The 16,414-nt window shown below is 39.8% G+C and overlaps 1 protein-coding gene across 8 annotated transcripts in view; it reads left to right on the top strand.

Moving 5' to 3' along the window:
• LOC121520680 (myomegalin-like) overlaps positions 1 to 14,416 on the top strand; it is a 60,902-nt gene extending 46,486 nt beyond the window's left edge. For 2 of the 8 annotated variants that reach the window (XM_041804257.1, XM_041804249.1), the window contains 15 exons: positions 56 to 160; positions 257 to 418; positions 540 to 800; positions 1,326 to 1,457; positions 2,007 to 2,123; positions 2,199 to 2,388; positions 2,475 to 2,596; positions 3,256 to 3,492; positions 3,615 to 3,716; positions 3,907 to 4,127; positions 4,242 to 4,385; positions 4,835 to 4,973; positions 6,728 to 6,774; positions 7,011 to 7,068; positions 11,678 to 14,416. In XM_041804257.1, the coding sequence (XP_041660191.1) occupies positions 56 to 160; positions 257 to 418; positions 540 to 800; positions 1,326 to 1,457; positions 2,007 to 2,123; positions 2,199 to 2,388; positions 2,475 to 2,596; positions 3,256 to 3,492; positions 3,615 to 3,716; positions 3,907 to 4,127; positions 4,242 to 4,385; positions 4,835 to 4,973; positions 6,728 to 6,774; positions 7,011 to 7,068; positions 11,678 to 11,811 (2,171 nt within the window). In that variant the 3' untranslated portion in view covers positions 11,812 to 14,416. The remainder of the gene's footprint in view (positions 1 to 55; positions 161 to 256; positions 419 to 539; positions 801 to 1,325; positions 1,458 to 2,006; positions 2,124 to 2,198; positions 2,389 to 2,474; positions 2,597 to 3,255; positions 3,493 to 3,614; positions 3,717 to 3,906; positions 4,128 to 4,241; positions 4,386 to 4,834; positions 4,974 to 6,727; positions 6,775 to 7,010; positions 7,069 to 11,677) is intronic. The other 6 variants (XM_041804250.1, XM_041804254.1, XM_041804252.1 and 3 more) reach the window with 6 other exon arrangements.
• Positions 14,417 to 16,414: the final 1,998 nt, after the last annotated feature.

Raw genomic sequence — 16,414 nt, 5'->3', positions numbered from 1 at the left:
TACATTCTCTCTGTCTATTTCCTCTTCTCTTTCACTTTTCATTCCCCTCCTTCAGTCAGTCCATCTGTCCCTCCTCCTCATGGACTCCTCAAGTCCTCCAGCAGCTGTCCTAACATGCACTGCTCAGCCCCTGTGGGTTTGACCTGTCAGTCCTCCACAGGTACAGGACACATAGCTGGATGTGACTTGCAAAGCATCTGGTTATCACCTCCTCCTTCATGTTCTGTACTTGTCAATTCCTGTCATTCTCCTGCAGCCCTCCACAGGCCGCCTGTCTCCTTCTCCTTCTCTGTCCCTTCTGACCCTGACGTCTGGGGTAAAAAAGTCACTTCTGATCCCCGGCCCAGGGCTCTGTCTGTGATAGCTGTTAGGCCTGAGCTGGAAACGCTCTACAAAAAGATGAATGAGCAGGACAGGGGTGAGGGGCCATTGTGCAACAGGGGTGCAATAAACATTGTGCAATAAATCTAAAAAGTGTGAATCAAAGACACAACTTTTAGACTCTCTCACTCATGGTTAACCCTTTTATCTTGTCTCAGGCTTTGACGTTTCCCATGACCAGGCTCTGTATCCCCTCTCACCTGGAGCTCACAACCAGCATGACCTCTCCAGCAGCTACAGCCAACTTTCCCATCATGCCTTTCAACAGTATCAGTTGGGTGGTATTCCTGAAAGCCACTCACTGAAGTCTGACTCAGGTCTGGTGACAGGAGGGACTCTGTGGGACATGGAGAACATGGTTCAGCAGGTTGGGGGCTTTTCTGGATCACCAGGACACACGCAGGCAGGCAGCCATGCAGGTGGGACTAAATATAGTTAAACATGGTTACCTGTATATAAAAGACTGTAGTGTTATTGCTGCTTTAATTTCTCAGTGAAGGAAGTAATGGAATAAATGTCCATGCATTATTGCTACTGGCTGATTCTGTGCTAAATTGCATAAAACTTTTGAATATTTGAGAGTCTTTTTAATTAATTATATAGTAGGCTTAAATATGTACACCTTACTATTTACTACCACTGTGGCGAAACATGCACCAAGGAATACGCTTTATAAAGTGCTAGTCTTTGGGTAGAAATTGGTCTTGTTGTTTGAAAGGCAATGCACAATGAAGCAAAATAATAATAATCTATAATTAATCTATAATGCATTAAAGCAAAAATGTTGAGCCTGTTTTGACATACAAGTGGTTGAAATGGATGTTTGTGTTCCAGTGAAGGGGTAAAAAGTTGTCAAAATATAGATACTCCAAGCATAAAACTTAATGCAGAATAACTAAATATTATAAATGATTACAAAACAAAGTTTTGCTGCTTACGTGTAGGAGTGAATTTGATAGAGGAACACCTGCGGGAGGTGAGGTGTCTACGTCAGCGTCTGGAGGAGTCAATAAGGACAAACGAGAGGCTCCGGCAGCAGCTGGAGGAGAGACTGGCTACTACAGGGCGAGAAGGAGGTATGCAACCTTCAAAAAGATGAGTTAAACTGTTACTCCCTTCTTCAACAAACTGAGCATATAGTGTTAGTTCAGGCAGGCCACGGAGTCAAGTGCTGCCATATAATTGAGATCAGCTGATCTCAGGCAAGCCCTTATCAGCTGACGGCCAGCTGATTTGCTCTAAGCACACATCCGCTAATTTCTCTCATAATGCCTTATTTAAACTGTTTTAGCCTGAGCATGATCTGCCGCTCTTTCTGCAAGCTCCTCTTGCAACCGTCCTCCACCCTAGCTCCTCCTTCATTCTGCTTCTGCCTTGGGCTTTCCTCCTCAGCATAGGAGGAGCAGGAACGTGTACTGTTCCTGCTTTATACTTTCCATGTAGACTCTTGGAGGGGCAGGGGTATCCCAGAACAGCCACACCCCCAAACATGAATAACAGCATCAGTGCTAATAAATAACTGCTAATCAAGAAAAAGTTAAAGCCTCAAATAATGTGTGTTTCTTGACAAAGTGGTCCTGAGTGAAATTGATTTTAAGGGTTTTTTTTGTTTCTTTTGTCTTTAGGGGCCCCAACAAACATCTACATTCAGGGCCTGGACTCAGTGACTCAACTGTCCAATGAGATCAGAATCCTGAAAGAGGAGAACTTGGCTCTACAGTCACGTCTGCAGGCCAGCACAGGTGCTTCATTTAAATATTTAAAGAGTCTTCATTATTTCTTGAAAACAGCATATTAAATCTTTCCTCTTCTTCCAGACTCCTGTGAGGAGGTGGTGCAGCTACGGGAGGCAGTTTTTACTGCACGCGCTCGCCTGAAACAAGCAGAGCTGGAGGCAGAGCAGTGGAAGGAGGAGCTAAGACGACTTCAGGCTCACAGTCAGGAGCAGGGCCAGCAGATCCAAATGTTGAGGCAGGAACGACAGAACAGTCAGGAGAAAACCAACAGGTTGGTGTGTGTGAATCAAGCAGTTACTGATATAGAGTCTAGCTGTGTGTATTTATGTTAATGTTCTCTGATGTGCTAATCCTCAGGCTCCAGCATGAAGTGTCTCTGCTGCAGCAGCAGCTCTGTGAGAGCAGAGAGCTCATCCACTCCCTGCAGAGTGAGCTGCAAGTGTACGACCGGGTGTGCACAGGTACAAAGGCCAACAAAGGTCAGTGATTTCATGGAAAAGAAGACATGCTCAGTGTTTTTCAGAAATACTTAAAAAGAAAAACATTTTGGGGCCACTCTGATGGATTTCTGTTGGGATTTGGCGCCACCTGGTGGTAGACTCAAGAAAGGCATCTTGGTGGTCCAGGGGACACTGAGTCAGATGCTTAACGTGTCCTCTAAAAGAAACACTTGCTTTAAAAACAGCTTGTAGGATGGTGTAATTGTAAAGTTCTCTTCACTTTACACTGTTCTGACAGAACAATACAGGCCAGTTTGTCTTTCAAAATTACATGATCAACAGTATCAAAAGCCTTCGACAAGCCAATAAAAAGTACGGTACAGTGTTTCCTTATGTCCAAGGACTTAAAAAAATCACTGACTACTTTATTAGACACCATAGTAGTTCTGTGCTTTTTTCTAAAGCCTGGCTGATAATCAGATAAAATACTGTTAGTCAGTAAAAACTCTTTTAGTTGGCCACTCACAAAAGATTCAAGCATCTTGGCTAAGATGGACAGTTTATAACTTGGCCTATAATTGTTTAAAAGTGAGGGGTGTACTCCTTTTAACAAGCATGTTTAGAAGTGTTATTGTATTACTGTCTTTGAATGAAACTCTCCAAATGAGCTGAAGTGTCTTTGTTAATTTTCTCCTTAGGTTTCCTGTGTGAGCTCCCTGGTTTGCCCGTGGAGCTGGGGGAGCTGCTTGGGGAGGTGAGGAGTCTGCGAGCGCAGCTGCAAACCAGCGTCCAGGAGAACAGCGCCCTCAAACAGCTGGAGCTCCACAAGCAGCTAGAGCAGAAGCTGGGTGTGGTTTCTCCTCGGACCCCCTCCCTCTCTGCTCTCACTGCCAGTCCTCAGAGAGAAAACTTCTACAGGCGACAACTGCTCCACGGTGAGACAGAGGCCTCAGTGTACAATACTAACAACATGCTACAAATGTATGTGAAGCTTAGCATGCCGTAGTTTGGTTTGCTGTGAGTCCAAGCCTGGTTTGTGTTTCTGTGTGCTCCACAGACCCAGCTCCATCTCCACCCGTCAGGGACATTGGTCTGTTTAACTGTGGATCTCCTGGTCCGCCATATTCAGACCTGGATGACTGCCCTAGCACTGCCAACGGTGTGACTCAAACTGACCTGCATGATCATATTTAACTTTGTAGTTAATTTGAAAGGAGATTTTACTACTTTTTAACCCTAATAACGCTGTGAGAATGTTGTTTTAATAACTTCTAAATTTTGCATCGTATAAAGGTCAGTTAAGTCAATCAGAGTCCATCAGATTTGAATCATTGCTTTTCCTACATCAGCAGAGCCTCTGGACCCCCACTCTGAGCTGGAGGGGGACGCCCCCGATGGATCATTTGCAAACCGCAATGGGCGTCACGCCATAGGCCATGTGGATGACTTCAGTGCTCTGCAGCAGCAGGTCTTGGAGGGTCGCAGCCTTGTGCAGCGTATGGAGAGCACCTTGCAGGCCTGCCTCAGTCCACCGCTGCTGGAGAGGGAACAGAAGCAGAGCAATGAACTGGTGAGAGCTTTTTAGTAAAAAACATAAAGCAATGGCAATGCACTTGTGAGAGATATTTAAAAAAACAACTAATTAATTTTGAGTGATAAGCAGCTAACTGAGCTATGTTTGCAGATACTTGACTATGGCTGTGTGAAGAGTCTTCTCTCCAACACAAAGACTCTGAGGCAGATCCTGGAGGAGGCAATGTCTCTGCTGAAGATGTTCTGGAGAGCAGCTCTTCCCAGCACTGATCCCTCTGTTCAAAACCTGAAGAAGGTTTGAGAATCATTTTCATATTTAATGACTTGTGATTTGCTGTTTTAAACAAGATTTAAATTTAAGCATTAAATTGTTCAAACAAGTTTTAACTTTTTTAAGAGACATGAGCTTTTTTCCTTTTTTATGCTCTACACTTTATGCAAACATTTTAATGTCTTTTTTTAGAGCAGTTTACAAAAACCCTACTTTTCCTATTCATGTATATGATTTTCTTAATCAAAATGAGAATATCATAAAAATTGATTTTCCCCTTTAGTTTAGCAATTTATATCAAATTTGCTATATGAGCCAGAATCTTAATTAGATATTTTTTTCAAATATTTCATCCCAAGTTTAATCTATTTTAGCAGCATGGCTCAGTGTGTGCTATGGTGAGCTTATATTGATATTTTTTGTTTTCTTGGGAACAAACAAATATGTAACATCAAGAAACGTTTCCTGTGCAGGAGCAGTGCATGCAGGAGGAGATTTTGTCCCTAAAGCTGCGTGTTTCAGAGCAAGAGGAGGCTCTCAGAGGAACGATTCAGAGACTGAGGAGCACCAGCCGAACCAAGGAGAGCATGGAGCACTTTATAGTCAACCAGTGTGAGTGTTCCTGTGCAGATATTGATATATGTGTGTGTGTGTGTGTGTGAGAGAGAGATTATCAGATTTAGCCTTACTTGACATCAAATTATTTGCAGCAGTGAAAGAAACAATTAATAAGATACTAAGTGGTCCTGATTCATATGATGCAGCAATCCATGTGGTTTTAGAGCAAATGAAGCAGTATTTCCTGCTCACCCTGTCTTAACACATGGCACAGAAAGATTTTTCTTTGTTACAGGAATAAACATTGGCATTTTAAACATTTTAATAGGAAGCTGTTAAACACTGAAAATATTAGCTCTGGTAATAAGATGTCGGCTGCACAAACAGGCAGGAAAACTCAAACAGTTCAGAGGTATTGTATGTGGGGTTATTGTGAAGAAAGGTTAAAATGAAGGAATGTAAAAACAAAAACCTAATAATAAGGTATGACTGACAGAGATTCCCAGAAAATAACACTGCTTTTCTTTTCTATGAAGAGCAGAGAAGTTACAGGTTTGAGCTTCAACATTTTCTTTGTTGTTTTTAATTTCAGTTTATTTTTTATTAGAGTTTCCTGCTGCTTTGTAAGTTAAGTTTTTATTTTTCAAAATGCTTAATTTTAGTTTAGTTTTTATTAGTTTTAGTGCTTTTTTTCTCTTTAGCAATGTGGGATTATTGCGAAGTCCCGGTCAAAAAAATGAAACATCATACAGTTATAAAAAATACATTCAAAGTGGCTACTCTTAACTTCTAATTTAAATTAGATACTTGAATACAACTCAAGACTTGACCATTCTGAGAGTTCTTCTTCCATTAGGTCAGACCATTTTACACTGTCCAGGCTTGGGTGTTCATGTTCGTCAGTGTGCTGCTGTCAAAGACTAAAACTGAGGAGATTTTATCCCTAATTTTATTATAGCATAGATTTATAAACACAGGATTAAGGTTTAGTTTTCGTTTTTTTATAAAGCTTACTTTTTATTTTTTCAGTTTACTTAAATCATTTTTAAATGTTAGTTTTAGATATGTAGTTCATTTTAGTGAGCTATATTAACTTTGGTTCTAAAGCCAGGGTTACACTGTGTGATCTCAAGCTGGCTCTACAACAGTGATGGTGGAATATGAGCTCATACTGTGCGACTGAATCATGCACAACTATCGCGCATGATTTATGTGATTTATCCAATGGTCCTGCACGACCTGAGTGTTCACACTGTATGAGTGAAGTTTGGGATGGGCTGTCACAAAAATCTGTGGAGTTTCCTTTAAAAAAAGTCTCACAATGAGGTTGAAGTCATATCTAGTCATATCCTCGCTCTCCCCCTCTCTCTCTCCCCTGTTATCTCTCTATCCCACACTCACAAACAGAATCACCATCCCTTTCAGCTGGAGGTCCGTTGGTAGGAATATTTCCAGCTTGTTTATTTCCTTTATGATAGCGGGGGCATTAGAAGGTCATTCTTGCTGTTGCCATGTTGTCAAGTGACCTTGACCTTTGACTTACAAGATTCAAAAACCTATCAGGTCATCCTTGAGTTACAGTGGACATTTGTCCAAAGTTTGAAGAAAGTCCCTCAAATTGTTCTTGCTCACAAGAAAGATGGACAGCTTGAAAAAAACACTCAGCCTTCCTGCCTGAGTTTTCACTGGCTTGTATCAGAAGAAAGTTGTGCCTACCACTGCTGTGATTTAAAAATGTATACATGGATCATATTAAGTGTTAATGCTGTCTTGGAGTTTTGTAATAATGACTGAAATATCTTCTGCAGTGTCAAGGACTCGTGATGTTCTGAAGAAAGCAAGAACAAATTTAGAGGTACGTTTATATCCCTGCCTCATATTAATGAGTTTAGTCGTTCATAGTACTGTAGATAATCTGTGTCATTCCCCATAGCTCTCAGTTTGATGTGTATCTGTACTGTATGTTGTGAACTTCCTGTTGTCCTTCTCTTTGTTAATTCTGATGTAAATTCATCACTTTTGGCTTTTCTGTCTTACTTGTCCCTCCGTCCTGCATCTGTCTCTTCTCCTCCTCCTCCTTTAAACCCCCAGAAGAATGAGCTGAGACTCTCCTCTCTTAGCTCCTCCTCTTCCTCCTCTCCTCACGCTGGTAAATTGTCCAACACCTTGCGATCTCACATATGAGTAGATTTTGTCTCAGCCACTCAATGATCTGACTTTAGTGTTTAAAAGTAAATGTCATGATAATGCTGTGGTCTGGAGCAGCTTTTCTTCTCTAACTATACTGACATCACTGCTTCACCATGCCATCTTTAATCAATGATCCTGTTATGTTTTTGAAGGTTAAGTTGATTTAATGCAGGAAGTTTTCTTGGACCCACAGCACTTATACAGAATCCATCTACATCTGCAGAGCCACCCTCCCTGTTAGAGGCTGTTACCTCTCAATCTCACATATACTAAGCTTGAGTTTATTTGTTCCCTCAGACCCCTCTGCTGCAAAAGATAAAATAACTAAACACCACATAGTTTGAATACTCTGTGTGTGGTGTCGCTGTTTTACATGAAAACATGCGACAGTTTCTAAAACAAGTTGTACAACCACATATCTTAGAGGTGTCATAAACAAATTTCATTCAAGCTACGCACCGACAAACACTGCTACTGTGTGTGAGTGAATCTGAATAACAGCATTGCTTTACTTCTAACCACTCACCTGCTCTTCATCTGCAACCACCTCCATCACTGGGACATGATTAGAAAGCAAACTATTTCTTTTTGGGAGTTTTAAAGAGTAGTTTGACATTTTGGGAAATTGCTTTTTCAGGATTAGAGGAAAAGAGCGACACTACTCTAATGATTGTGCGCTAAATGTTGAGGTCCCAACAGGTTAGCCTAGCTTAGCACGAAGCAGAATAGAAAGAGATAAGAGCCAAGCTGCCTGTCTAAATAATGCACAAGAAAATAGCTTTTTCATTTGTCTCAATAAATAAGAGGAGGCTTCAAAATTTCTCTTCATGAAATAATCAAACAATTACCTCTTCATTCATGTAAACATTAATTTCAACTATAGACTTTTTAAAATATGAGCATGGTGTCACTTTACCCATTGATTTCTAATCCCAGAACAGTAGTTTCCATTTTAGAAATGCCATCTCCACTCAACTAGAAGCTTATTAAGAAGCAGGCTATCAGTTGGAGTTAAAGTGCCTCCCCCCAAAAAAAGCCTAAATATTTGTAAAAAAAAAAAAATGATATATGATTATATATATATAATATAGGTATATATATTTTAACCTTACAAAGCAGATAGATACGCCCGTTTCCTTGTTTTTCACTGGCGAATCCATCTTGCAAAGCTCCCATCTGAACCGTTTGGGCCCAGTTAGAAAGTGACAGGACTAATCAGCGACGAGGGGCAGTACTTTCAGGCGCAGCTGAGTCGTGACGTAAACAAGCAGCAGCAAGAGCTGGCACAGTTATGGAGGAAGAGATTAGCCTGGATGCTGCTAAAGCCCCAGTTTTATCAGAACTTCACAACATTTCTCAGTTAAAAGAAGAACAAAGAACAGCAGTGAGTTGTTTTCTTTTCAAAAACGACAAAAGTCGAGTACTTACATATCTATAGTCGCCATGTTTCGCGTTTTTCCTCAGTAGCTGCACACGCGCAGTTTGATAGCAGCTACGTCACATGTTTTGTTAATCTTATTTGCCCATAGAGATGTGACAAACAGAATGTTCATCCCTTCACACTCCAAGTTTTTTAAAAATCCTCTGCCTTTTCTCAAACATTTCTTATTGAAGCTTTCCCAGATGGATGTGTGAAACAAATCCATCTGGCGTGCCAGGTTATATTTATGTATAGTGCTTAACAAATTTATCAGACCACCACCCAAAGTAAGGTTCATGCCACAGCTGCCCTAAATTAACAGCATTGGTAATTACCAAAATCATTTTGTATGTTTCTGCAATGGTTAATACACCAATATGTAGAAGCTCTTCCACCCAAATGATATTTTTAATGCTAAAATATAATTATTGTTATCCTTGAATTTTCAAATTTACCGATTTACAAAAAAACAGAGAAATAGTAAAGCAAATTATTATTTCTTGATTAATGTCAAATTATACTTATTTACTTGCATTCCTGAATAGAAAAATTCATTTTAGTGGTTGAATGTTATGCTTGATTAATTTCTGACTTCTCAGAGAAGCCCAGTGAGCTGGCTCAAATTTGGGTATAAAAAGGTGAATTCAGTTTGAAATTCCTCATTCCTGATCAAAATGGTAAGCCGTGGAGAGCTCACTGAAAATGAAAGAGTCCACATTAAAGCACTTCATGATGCTGGATGGGCTCTGAGACAAATAGGGAAAGACATAAAGTGTTCTCACAGTGTGGTCAAGTATGCTTTGGAGTCCACTGCCGAGATTGGTACTTACAAAATGCGCCAAGGAAGAGGCAGGAAACAAAAGTTAACTGAAGCAGATGTCAGACACCTCAAGATTTTAAGTACTAGAGACAGAAGGATCAGAGTCTGAGAAAGTCTCCAGAATGACCATAAGCAGACGACTGACAGAACAAGGCTTAAAGGGAAGAATAGCCGCTAAGAAGCCATTATTGAGGCCTGCAAACATCCAGAAATGCCTCAGATTTGCCAGGGAGCACAAACACTGGACTGTTGATGACTGGAAGAAGGTACTCTGGATGGACCCATCCAAGTTTGAACTCTTCAGTCAGAATCGTCCTGTTTATGTCTGCAGAAAAGCTGGAGAATGTTTTGATGCCAGGCACATTGCACCCACAGTCAAACACGGAGATTCCATTATGGTATGGGGTTCCATTTGTGGATACGGCGTGGGCAAATTAGTGAAAATCGATGGTATCATGAACAAGAACGTCTACCACAACATCTTAGTGCATCATGAATCCCTTCTGGACTGAATCTGATTGGTCGTGGGATCATAAACCAACAAGACAATGACCCCAAGCATACTTCAAAGCTGTGCAGAGACTATTTGACCAAGAAAAAGGAATCTGGAGTACTGGAACTCATGGACTGGCCAGGTCAAAGTCCAGATTTGAATCCTATTGAAAAAATTTGGGATTTAGTAGATTGAAAGATTGATCACACAAAAGTTTCATCTAAAGCAAGTCTGTGGGAACAACTAGAAACTATTTGGAACTCAATAACAAAAGAGACTGTGGAGAAGCACATAAAAACAATGCCAGCAAGAATGCAAGCTGTTATCAAGGCCAAAGGAGGCCATACGAAATATGGAGTGTTTTGGTTATTATGTGTGAAAAAGGACTATTTAGTTGTTTCAGTTTGTTATTTGCCAAATAAATAATAATAATTTTAGTTTTAAACAAGTATTTGAAAGATTTCTAGAATATTTATGTTTTCTTGTTTTTATGACAGGTGGTCTAATAAATTTGTTAAGCACTGTATATACAATAATATTATTTTGAAAACAGCAGCATTTCAGCATAACTTCTCAGACTTGGCATTGACTTTAACCATAAATAAGTAACTTTGCCTTAAACTTTTTCCACATTTTTAAAATCCTTGAACAAATCAAAATCATTAATCAGTCAAATCTTAGTGACCAACAACTACATTTTCATACATGTCCCTTATCCACTAAACCATGGCTAGTGGTCAGAAGTCACATGATAATCTGGGTTGTTGATCCCTTTGTCTAAATCCCCTTGCTCATGTTGTCAGCCATCGTCTTTCACTCCCTACTCCACATTTAAAAAAATTTCCCCCATCAATTTTTCATGAGGAGGCATAACAAACCTCTTTAAGCCAGGCTAAAACTTGCATTTTATGAATGATGTTGCCATTTATTATTTGCATGTCTTAAAAACAGTAAAATCATCCAAATTACATCAGATCTTAAAGCACACAAGCATCTCATCAGGACTTAAAGGTATATAAACATGAATGCTGCATAAGGTCTAAATTGGTTTAAATAATCAAATGTGAAGAAAAGCATTTTTTAGAAAACAGGCTTTAAACATGTCTATTTCTGCTTTAAAAATTAGAATTTTAATGAAAGGTCATTAATTTGGATATTTTGATACTTTTTGGTGCAATGCAACTTGGTTGTATTTTACCCTACTGTACCAAAAGGCCAATATTTGTGCTATTTAGAAAGTTTGGAGGAGATTTCCTGTATTTTTGGTATTTAAAAAGATTAACACAATGCTGTTAAAAATGTTCTCTATTTTTTGTACCATACAAGTTATTATAAAATGTATATTAGAATTATCCTGAAGTTTTAATAGCTGGTAAAACATCATTAAAAATAGCAAGGCACCTGAGTTTACAAAATATGTAAAAAGCTTTTATTATAGTGGCATGTTCTTTGAGTAGAGCATTTTTATAAAACCTAGACTTACATGCATTTAAGCATCCAGCCCTCACCCTTACCTGCTTTTTACTCTTAAAGATAAGTACGTTGGCTTCTGTGATGATTTCAGTTCAAGCAGGCAGAGTAAAAGTTTCATTCATGAATCTGAGAATGCTTGTCACAAATGGCTAGAGCCAGGCTAGCCATTCTCCACATGCTAAACTTAGTCAACATGCTTGATGTTAACGTTCAGACAAAATAGCGGGGTCATCTTTTCCTCTCACTCTGAGCCAGATGGGATTTAACAAAAACTTCCCTTTAACATTTCATGTCGCCAGCTCTTTTCAGTTTTATCTGCCTGTAGAAAGACTGCTCACCTCTTTCCTCTCTCTTTTCTCTAGCTGAGGAGCCAGGAGGTGCTTCCAGAGAGCGGCCTGCTGATCGCAGTTTCCTGAAGACCAGCAGCAGCACTGCAGGAAGTGCAACACATCAACATCCAGCGGCGAGGAAACGCAGCAGCCAATGCCTGCTTTAGGCTTGGAAAAAAGAACCAGCCTTTGTGCTACCACTTCTGACCTCTTTAGTAAAACAGCCAAGACCTGCTATTCCCCCACCTCCCTCTCCCCCACACCAGCCTCACCTCACCTCTGCCTTTACCTCCGTCCAGCCATGAGAGTGCTTCCTCCTTCCCTGTTCCTCTTCCAGGCAACATGTGCACAGTATAATCTGCACCGTCGGCCTTATCGAACTCCCCTCACCTCACCTCCCTCACTTATAATCTGCCACTCTCCATCCTCTCTCCCACACATGTAGTGTTGTCTTTGAGTGACACGGTCAGCAGTTTGCCTTGTCGCACGTGTGACAGAAGAAGGTGTTTGAAACGTGTTTCTGGTGGTTAAAGGTGACGCGAGTCCTACTGATGGAGCTGGAAGAAGATACTCTTAGTTCAGGTTTTTAGTCAAATTTGGATCAAGTTTTCAGCAGTTTTCTTAAAGAGACTTGTAGGATAAATGTGCCTGATTATAAAATATATGAAAGAATCAATGATACGCTTAAGAGATCTTACAAGTTAGAATATAAAGTTTGTAAACACTCAACCTGGATCTGTAGCTAAGAGCTTCTTCTCTTGAAAGCCTGTGGACAAAAGATGGTTCTGCATGTTTAATAAAGGCTTGTGTGAGGAATTCTGCACACAGGAACACACATTGTAAACTTACCTACATATGTGGTTGAAGACAGCTCACTCAAAGACAACACATCTTCCACTTTGACTGCCACAGAAATGCAAGTTTACTTCTAGTGGCACTTTTATTAACAAGGACAATTTGTTTGCAAGTGCAATGCAAAAAAACAGTGACTCCCGCATACGTATCACTACACACCATGGAGGAATGTAGAGTAGTTGTGTACTAGCTGTATCTGATTTTGTGAAGGAGGCTTATGTATGGTTTGTGTGCCATAAGCCAAGCTCAAAAAAACATTTTTTGGCATCTTACTACTGAATTTTGATTGAACAAACACAAGGGGGAGGGAAATTTAATGCGCAAGACTTTCATCAGTGTGATTTTAAAGAATGTACACCATGTATGTAAGAAAAAAGTGCTCAAATGGAACCAGGCTAAACGCGTATTCAAGCTCCTCTGTAGGAGTTCTCATACGAGCATGTGCAATAATGATGTTGTTTCTTGAATGATCATGCTGCACTGAGTTATTATTATTATTATTATTTCTTAGCTTGTCACTGGACTTTCACTCATATAACAACCTGTAGGACATGATCAGTGTTACGATTGTACTCTAGTCTGAAGTGTTGATGCATGACAGAGATTGTAAAAGGTAAAAATCTAAGCTAATGAACAGGGGATTACCAATACTTGCCAAAGTTTGAACTCTAACTCTGACTTGCCTTAACCATGCGAATGACAAACTGAGATGTGATCAAACCAAAGGAAGACTGAGGTATCTTTTTCAAAAGGCCTCCAGAACCATAGAAATGGTAACCGTTAGACAGATCATTTTGACATGAATGAGCTCCTTTTAATGGACCAAAACTTAAAAGAGTGGATTATTTTCTCCAAGGCCGTCTGCTGTTGTCGTTGATGTATTTCTCTTGGTTCAGGCCGCGTTAGCATTCCCATGGCAATGGCAAAATAGGTTTTAATAGATGATGCAAACTTTGGCAGGCTACTGGTGGGATCATTGTTCTTTAATTCACTCTTTTATTCAGCTTTTATTGAGGTGTTTTTGCTGTACATTTGCCATTTGATGCTGTAAATATTCTGCCATTTTATGTATGAACTTTTTCTGAGTGTGCGTGCATGTGTGTGCCTGAGTTTGCGTGAGATTGAAAAACATCCAACATTTGCTTTTTGCAAAGTTGATTTCTGGGTAGCTGTGCAATAGCTTTATCTCTAATTTTTGATGTTTAACATCACAGTATCATGAGTATGTTTGCCACATTCACTTACTGCAAAGTGTGATTATATGCAGTGTATGATAGAGGATTGGTCACACTGGCTGTCTGACAAGAAATCACAGTTAATGCCTTCATGATATCTAAGTCACTGATCACAGTATCATCCTCCTATATCAAAGCTCTGATAAATGTTGCTTCACTTGCCTTTAAACTTAGCTGGAGAGCTTCTTCACTCCGCTCTTGGTGGTAGAAATGGCCTTTTACTAGCGCTTGTCTACCTGAGATCTGCCAAATTAGGTTTTGTTTGCGCTCGAGTCTTCAGAAAGAGGCAAAAGTTGCCAAGTATTTCATAGATGTGCAAAGTTTGATAATGCCTTTTTGAAATTAAAGAAGGAAAGTTTAGAAGAATTGTCGACTGGAAACAAAGCCAGCGACTGGAAAGATTGTTGGACCCATAAAAGCACCTTGTAAGAGCGTAAACAAAGCCTTTTTGCTATTTGTGACTAAGAAGGGAATCAAACCGAAGTTTGAAATGATGTAGTGTTGAACCTGAGTTGCGTATGTATATACTGCTATTTGATTGGTGAAGCTTTGTGCATAATGAACTAGAAAGCCGATGCAGGACTTGTAAGAATCCTGTTTCTGAAGACAGTTTGCTTTGTTGGCTAAAGTGTTATCAATGAAAGATTTTGGGACAGAATGAATAAAACTCTATAAAAGCTGATGTGGACTACTCTCTTTGAATGTCTTTTTAGATCTCTTCCTCTTAGCTGCTTAAAGTTTTTTAGTTTGGGTCATTAAAAAGTAACTTAATGACTGGCCACATCCAAATGTGATGCCATTATGGTACTGTCATCTACAGTACCTATAAAAAAGTATTCAGTCCCTTGGATGTCTCACCCTTTTCTTGATTTAAGAATTTTATCATTGTCAATATAACTTAGTTTAAAAAAAAAAAACCATACAAAAAACCCTTTAATGTGAAAGTAAAAACAGCTTTCTACAAAGTAATGTTAGTTAAAAAAAAAAAAAAGTAAAATAAGCATGCATAAATTTTCAACCCCTTTAAAGTGACTGACCTAACTCAACAGAGGTCTAGCCAATCGATGCTAGTAGTAGACCGCAGTAAATGTGTCTGAAGTGATTGCAACATAAAGACACCTGTGTCTGGAAGGTCCAGTCACTGGTTAACAAGTATTCCTGGCTATCATTACACCAGGAAGACAAAAGAACACTCCAAGCAACTCAGAGAAAAGCTTATTGGTTATAAGGTTACATCCCTGGAACATACTGGACCGTCCTCACAAACTGAGTGGCTGTACAAGAAGGAGACTAGTGAGAGGCCATCAAGACACCTATGACTACTCTGAAGGAGTTACAAGCTGCAGCAGTACGAGAGTACAACAACTGTTGCCTGGGTTCTTCACCAGTCAAAGTTTTATGGGAGAGGGGCAAAGAGAAAGCAACTAATGAAGAATACTGATATTAAATCCGGACTACAGTTCACTTAAGGCATGTGGGAGACTCCATGGTCAAGTGGAGGAAAGTTCTTTGGTCTGATGAGACCAAATTGGGGGGTTTTAAGCCATCACAACATATCACCACAAACACACCATCCCAACTGTGAAGCACAGTGGTGGCAGCATCATACTGTTGGGATGCTTCTTGGAAGCTGGCCCTTGAGGGCTTGTAAAGGTAAAGTGTAAAATTAATGCGGCAGTGTATAGGCAAATTATGGAGGACAACCTTATGCAGTATGCAAGAGAACTACAGCTTGGGAGATTTCTTATTTTTTCAAGCAAGACAATGACCTGAAACATACAGCAAAAGCTACACAGAAATGGTCTAAAGATAACAAGGTGATAGCTCTGGAGTGGCTGAGTCAAAGCTCAGACCTCAATCCAATATAGAATTTGTGGCTGGACTTGGAAAGGTTGTTCACACCCAATCCACATGCAACCTGACAGAGCTTGAGCAGTTTTGCAAATAAGAATGGAGTAAAGCTGCAGTGTTCAGATGTGCAAGCCTGATTGAGACCTTTCCACACAAACTCAGAGCTGTGATTGCATCCAAAGATGTATCTACTAAATACTGACTTGAAGGGGGTGTATATTTATAGTCACTTATATTACCCTACATATTTTTTATCCAATATAGATTACTTAGTAGAAATCTGTTTTACTTTGACATTAGAGAATTTTTTGTCAAAAAGCCAAATTACATTGACCATGGCTTCCTTCTAAAATCAATAGAAGGGTTTAACATCCAAGGGGATGAATACTTTTTATTATTTTAGGGTGACCGTATCACTGTAATTAGACTGCATTTGTCTGGAGCGCAGTATATTAATGTTGCCTACTGCAGTAATCGCATTAGTGCTTCTAATCAAATAATGATCTCATTTGATCAGGGTAAGTTATTCAACAACAGTAGCAGCTTAACAACAGGGCAGATATATGCTTTTTACTTACACTTATGCAACATCAGATCTGAACACTGACTATGGACTGGAGGTGGTGAAGGAATACATGAGGAATGGACCTCTGCGAAGCTGGATCTGGAAACTGACTGGATGGAATGAAGGTGACTGAGATGGAAGAGGGTTGCAGTGATTGCAGTGTCGATTTCAAAAGGGGAGATGACTTGCCGTTAACTACAGCAATTTCAATGTTAAATGCAATTACAAACTTCAATTGCTTGACAACCTTAGTTAAGATCTTAA

The sequence above is a fragment of the Cheilinus undulatus genome, linkage group 13, assembly GCF_018320785.1.
Source record: "Cheilinus undulatus linkage group 13, ASM1832078v1, whole genome shotgun sequence".
Classification (NCBI taxonomy): Eukaryota; Metazoa; Chordata; class Actinopteri; order Labriformes; family Labridae; genus Cheilinus; species Cheilinus undulatus.
This window is presented reverse-complemented; position numbering and strand designations above follow the sequence as displayed.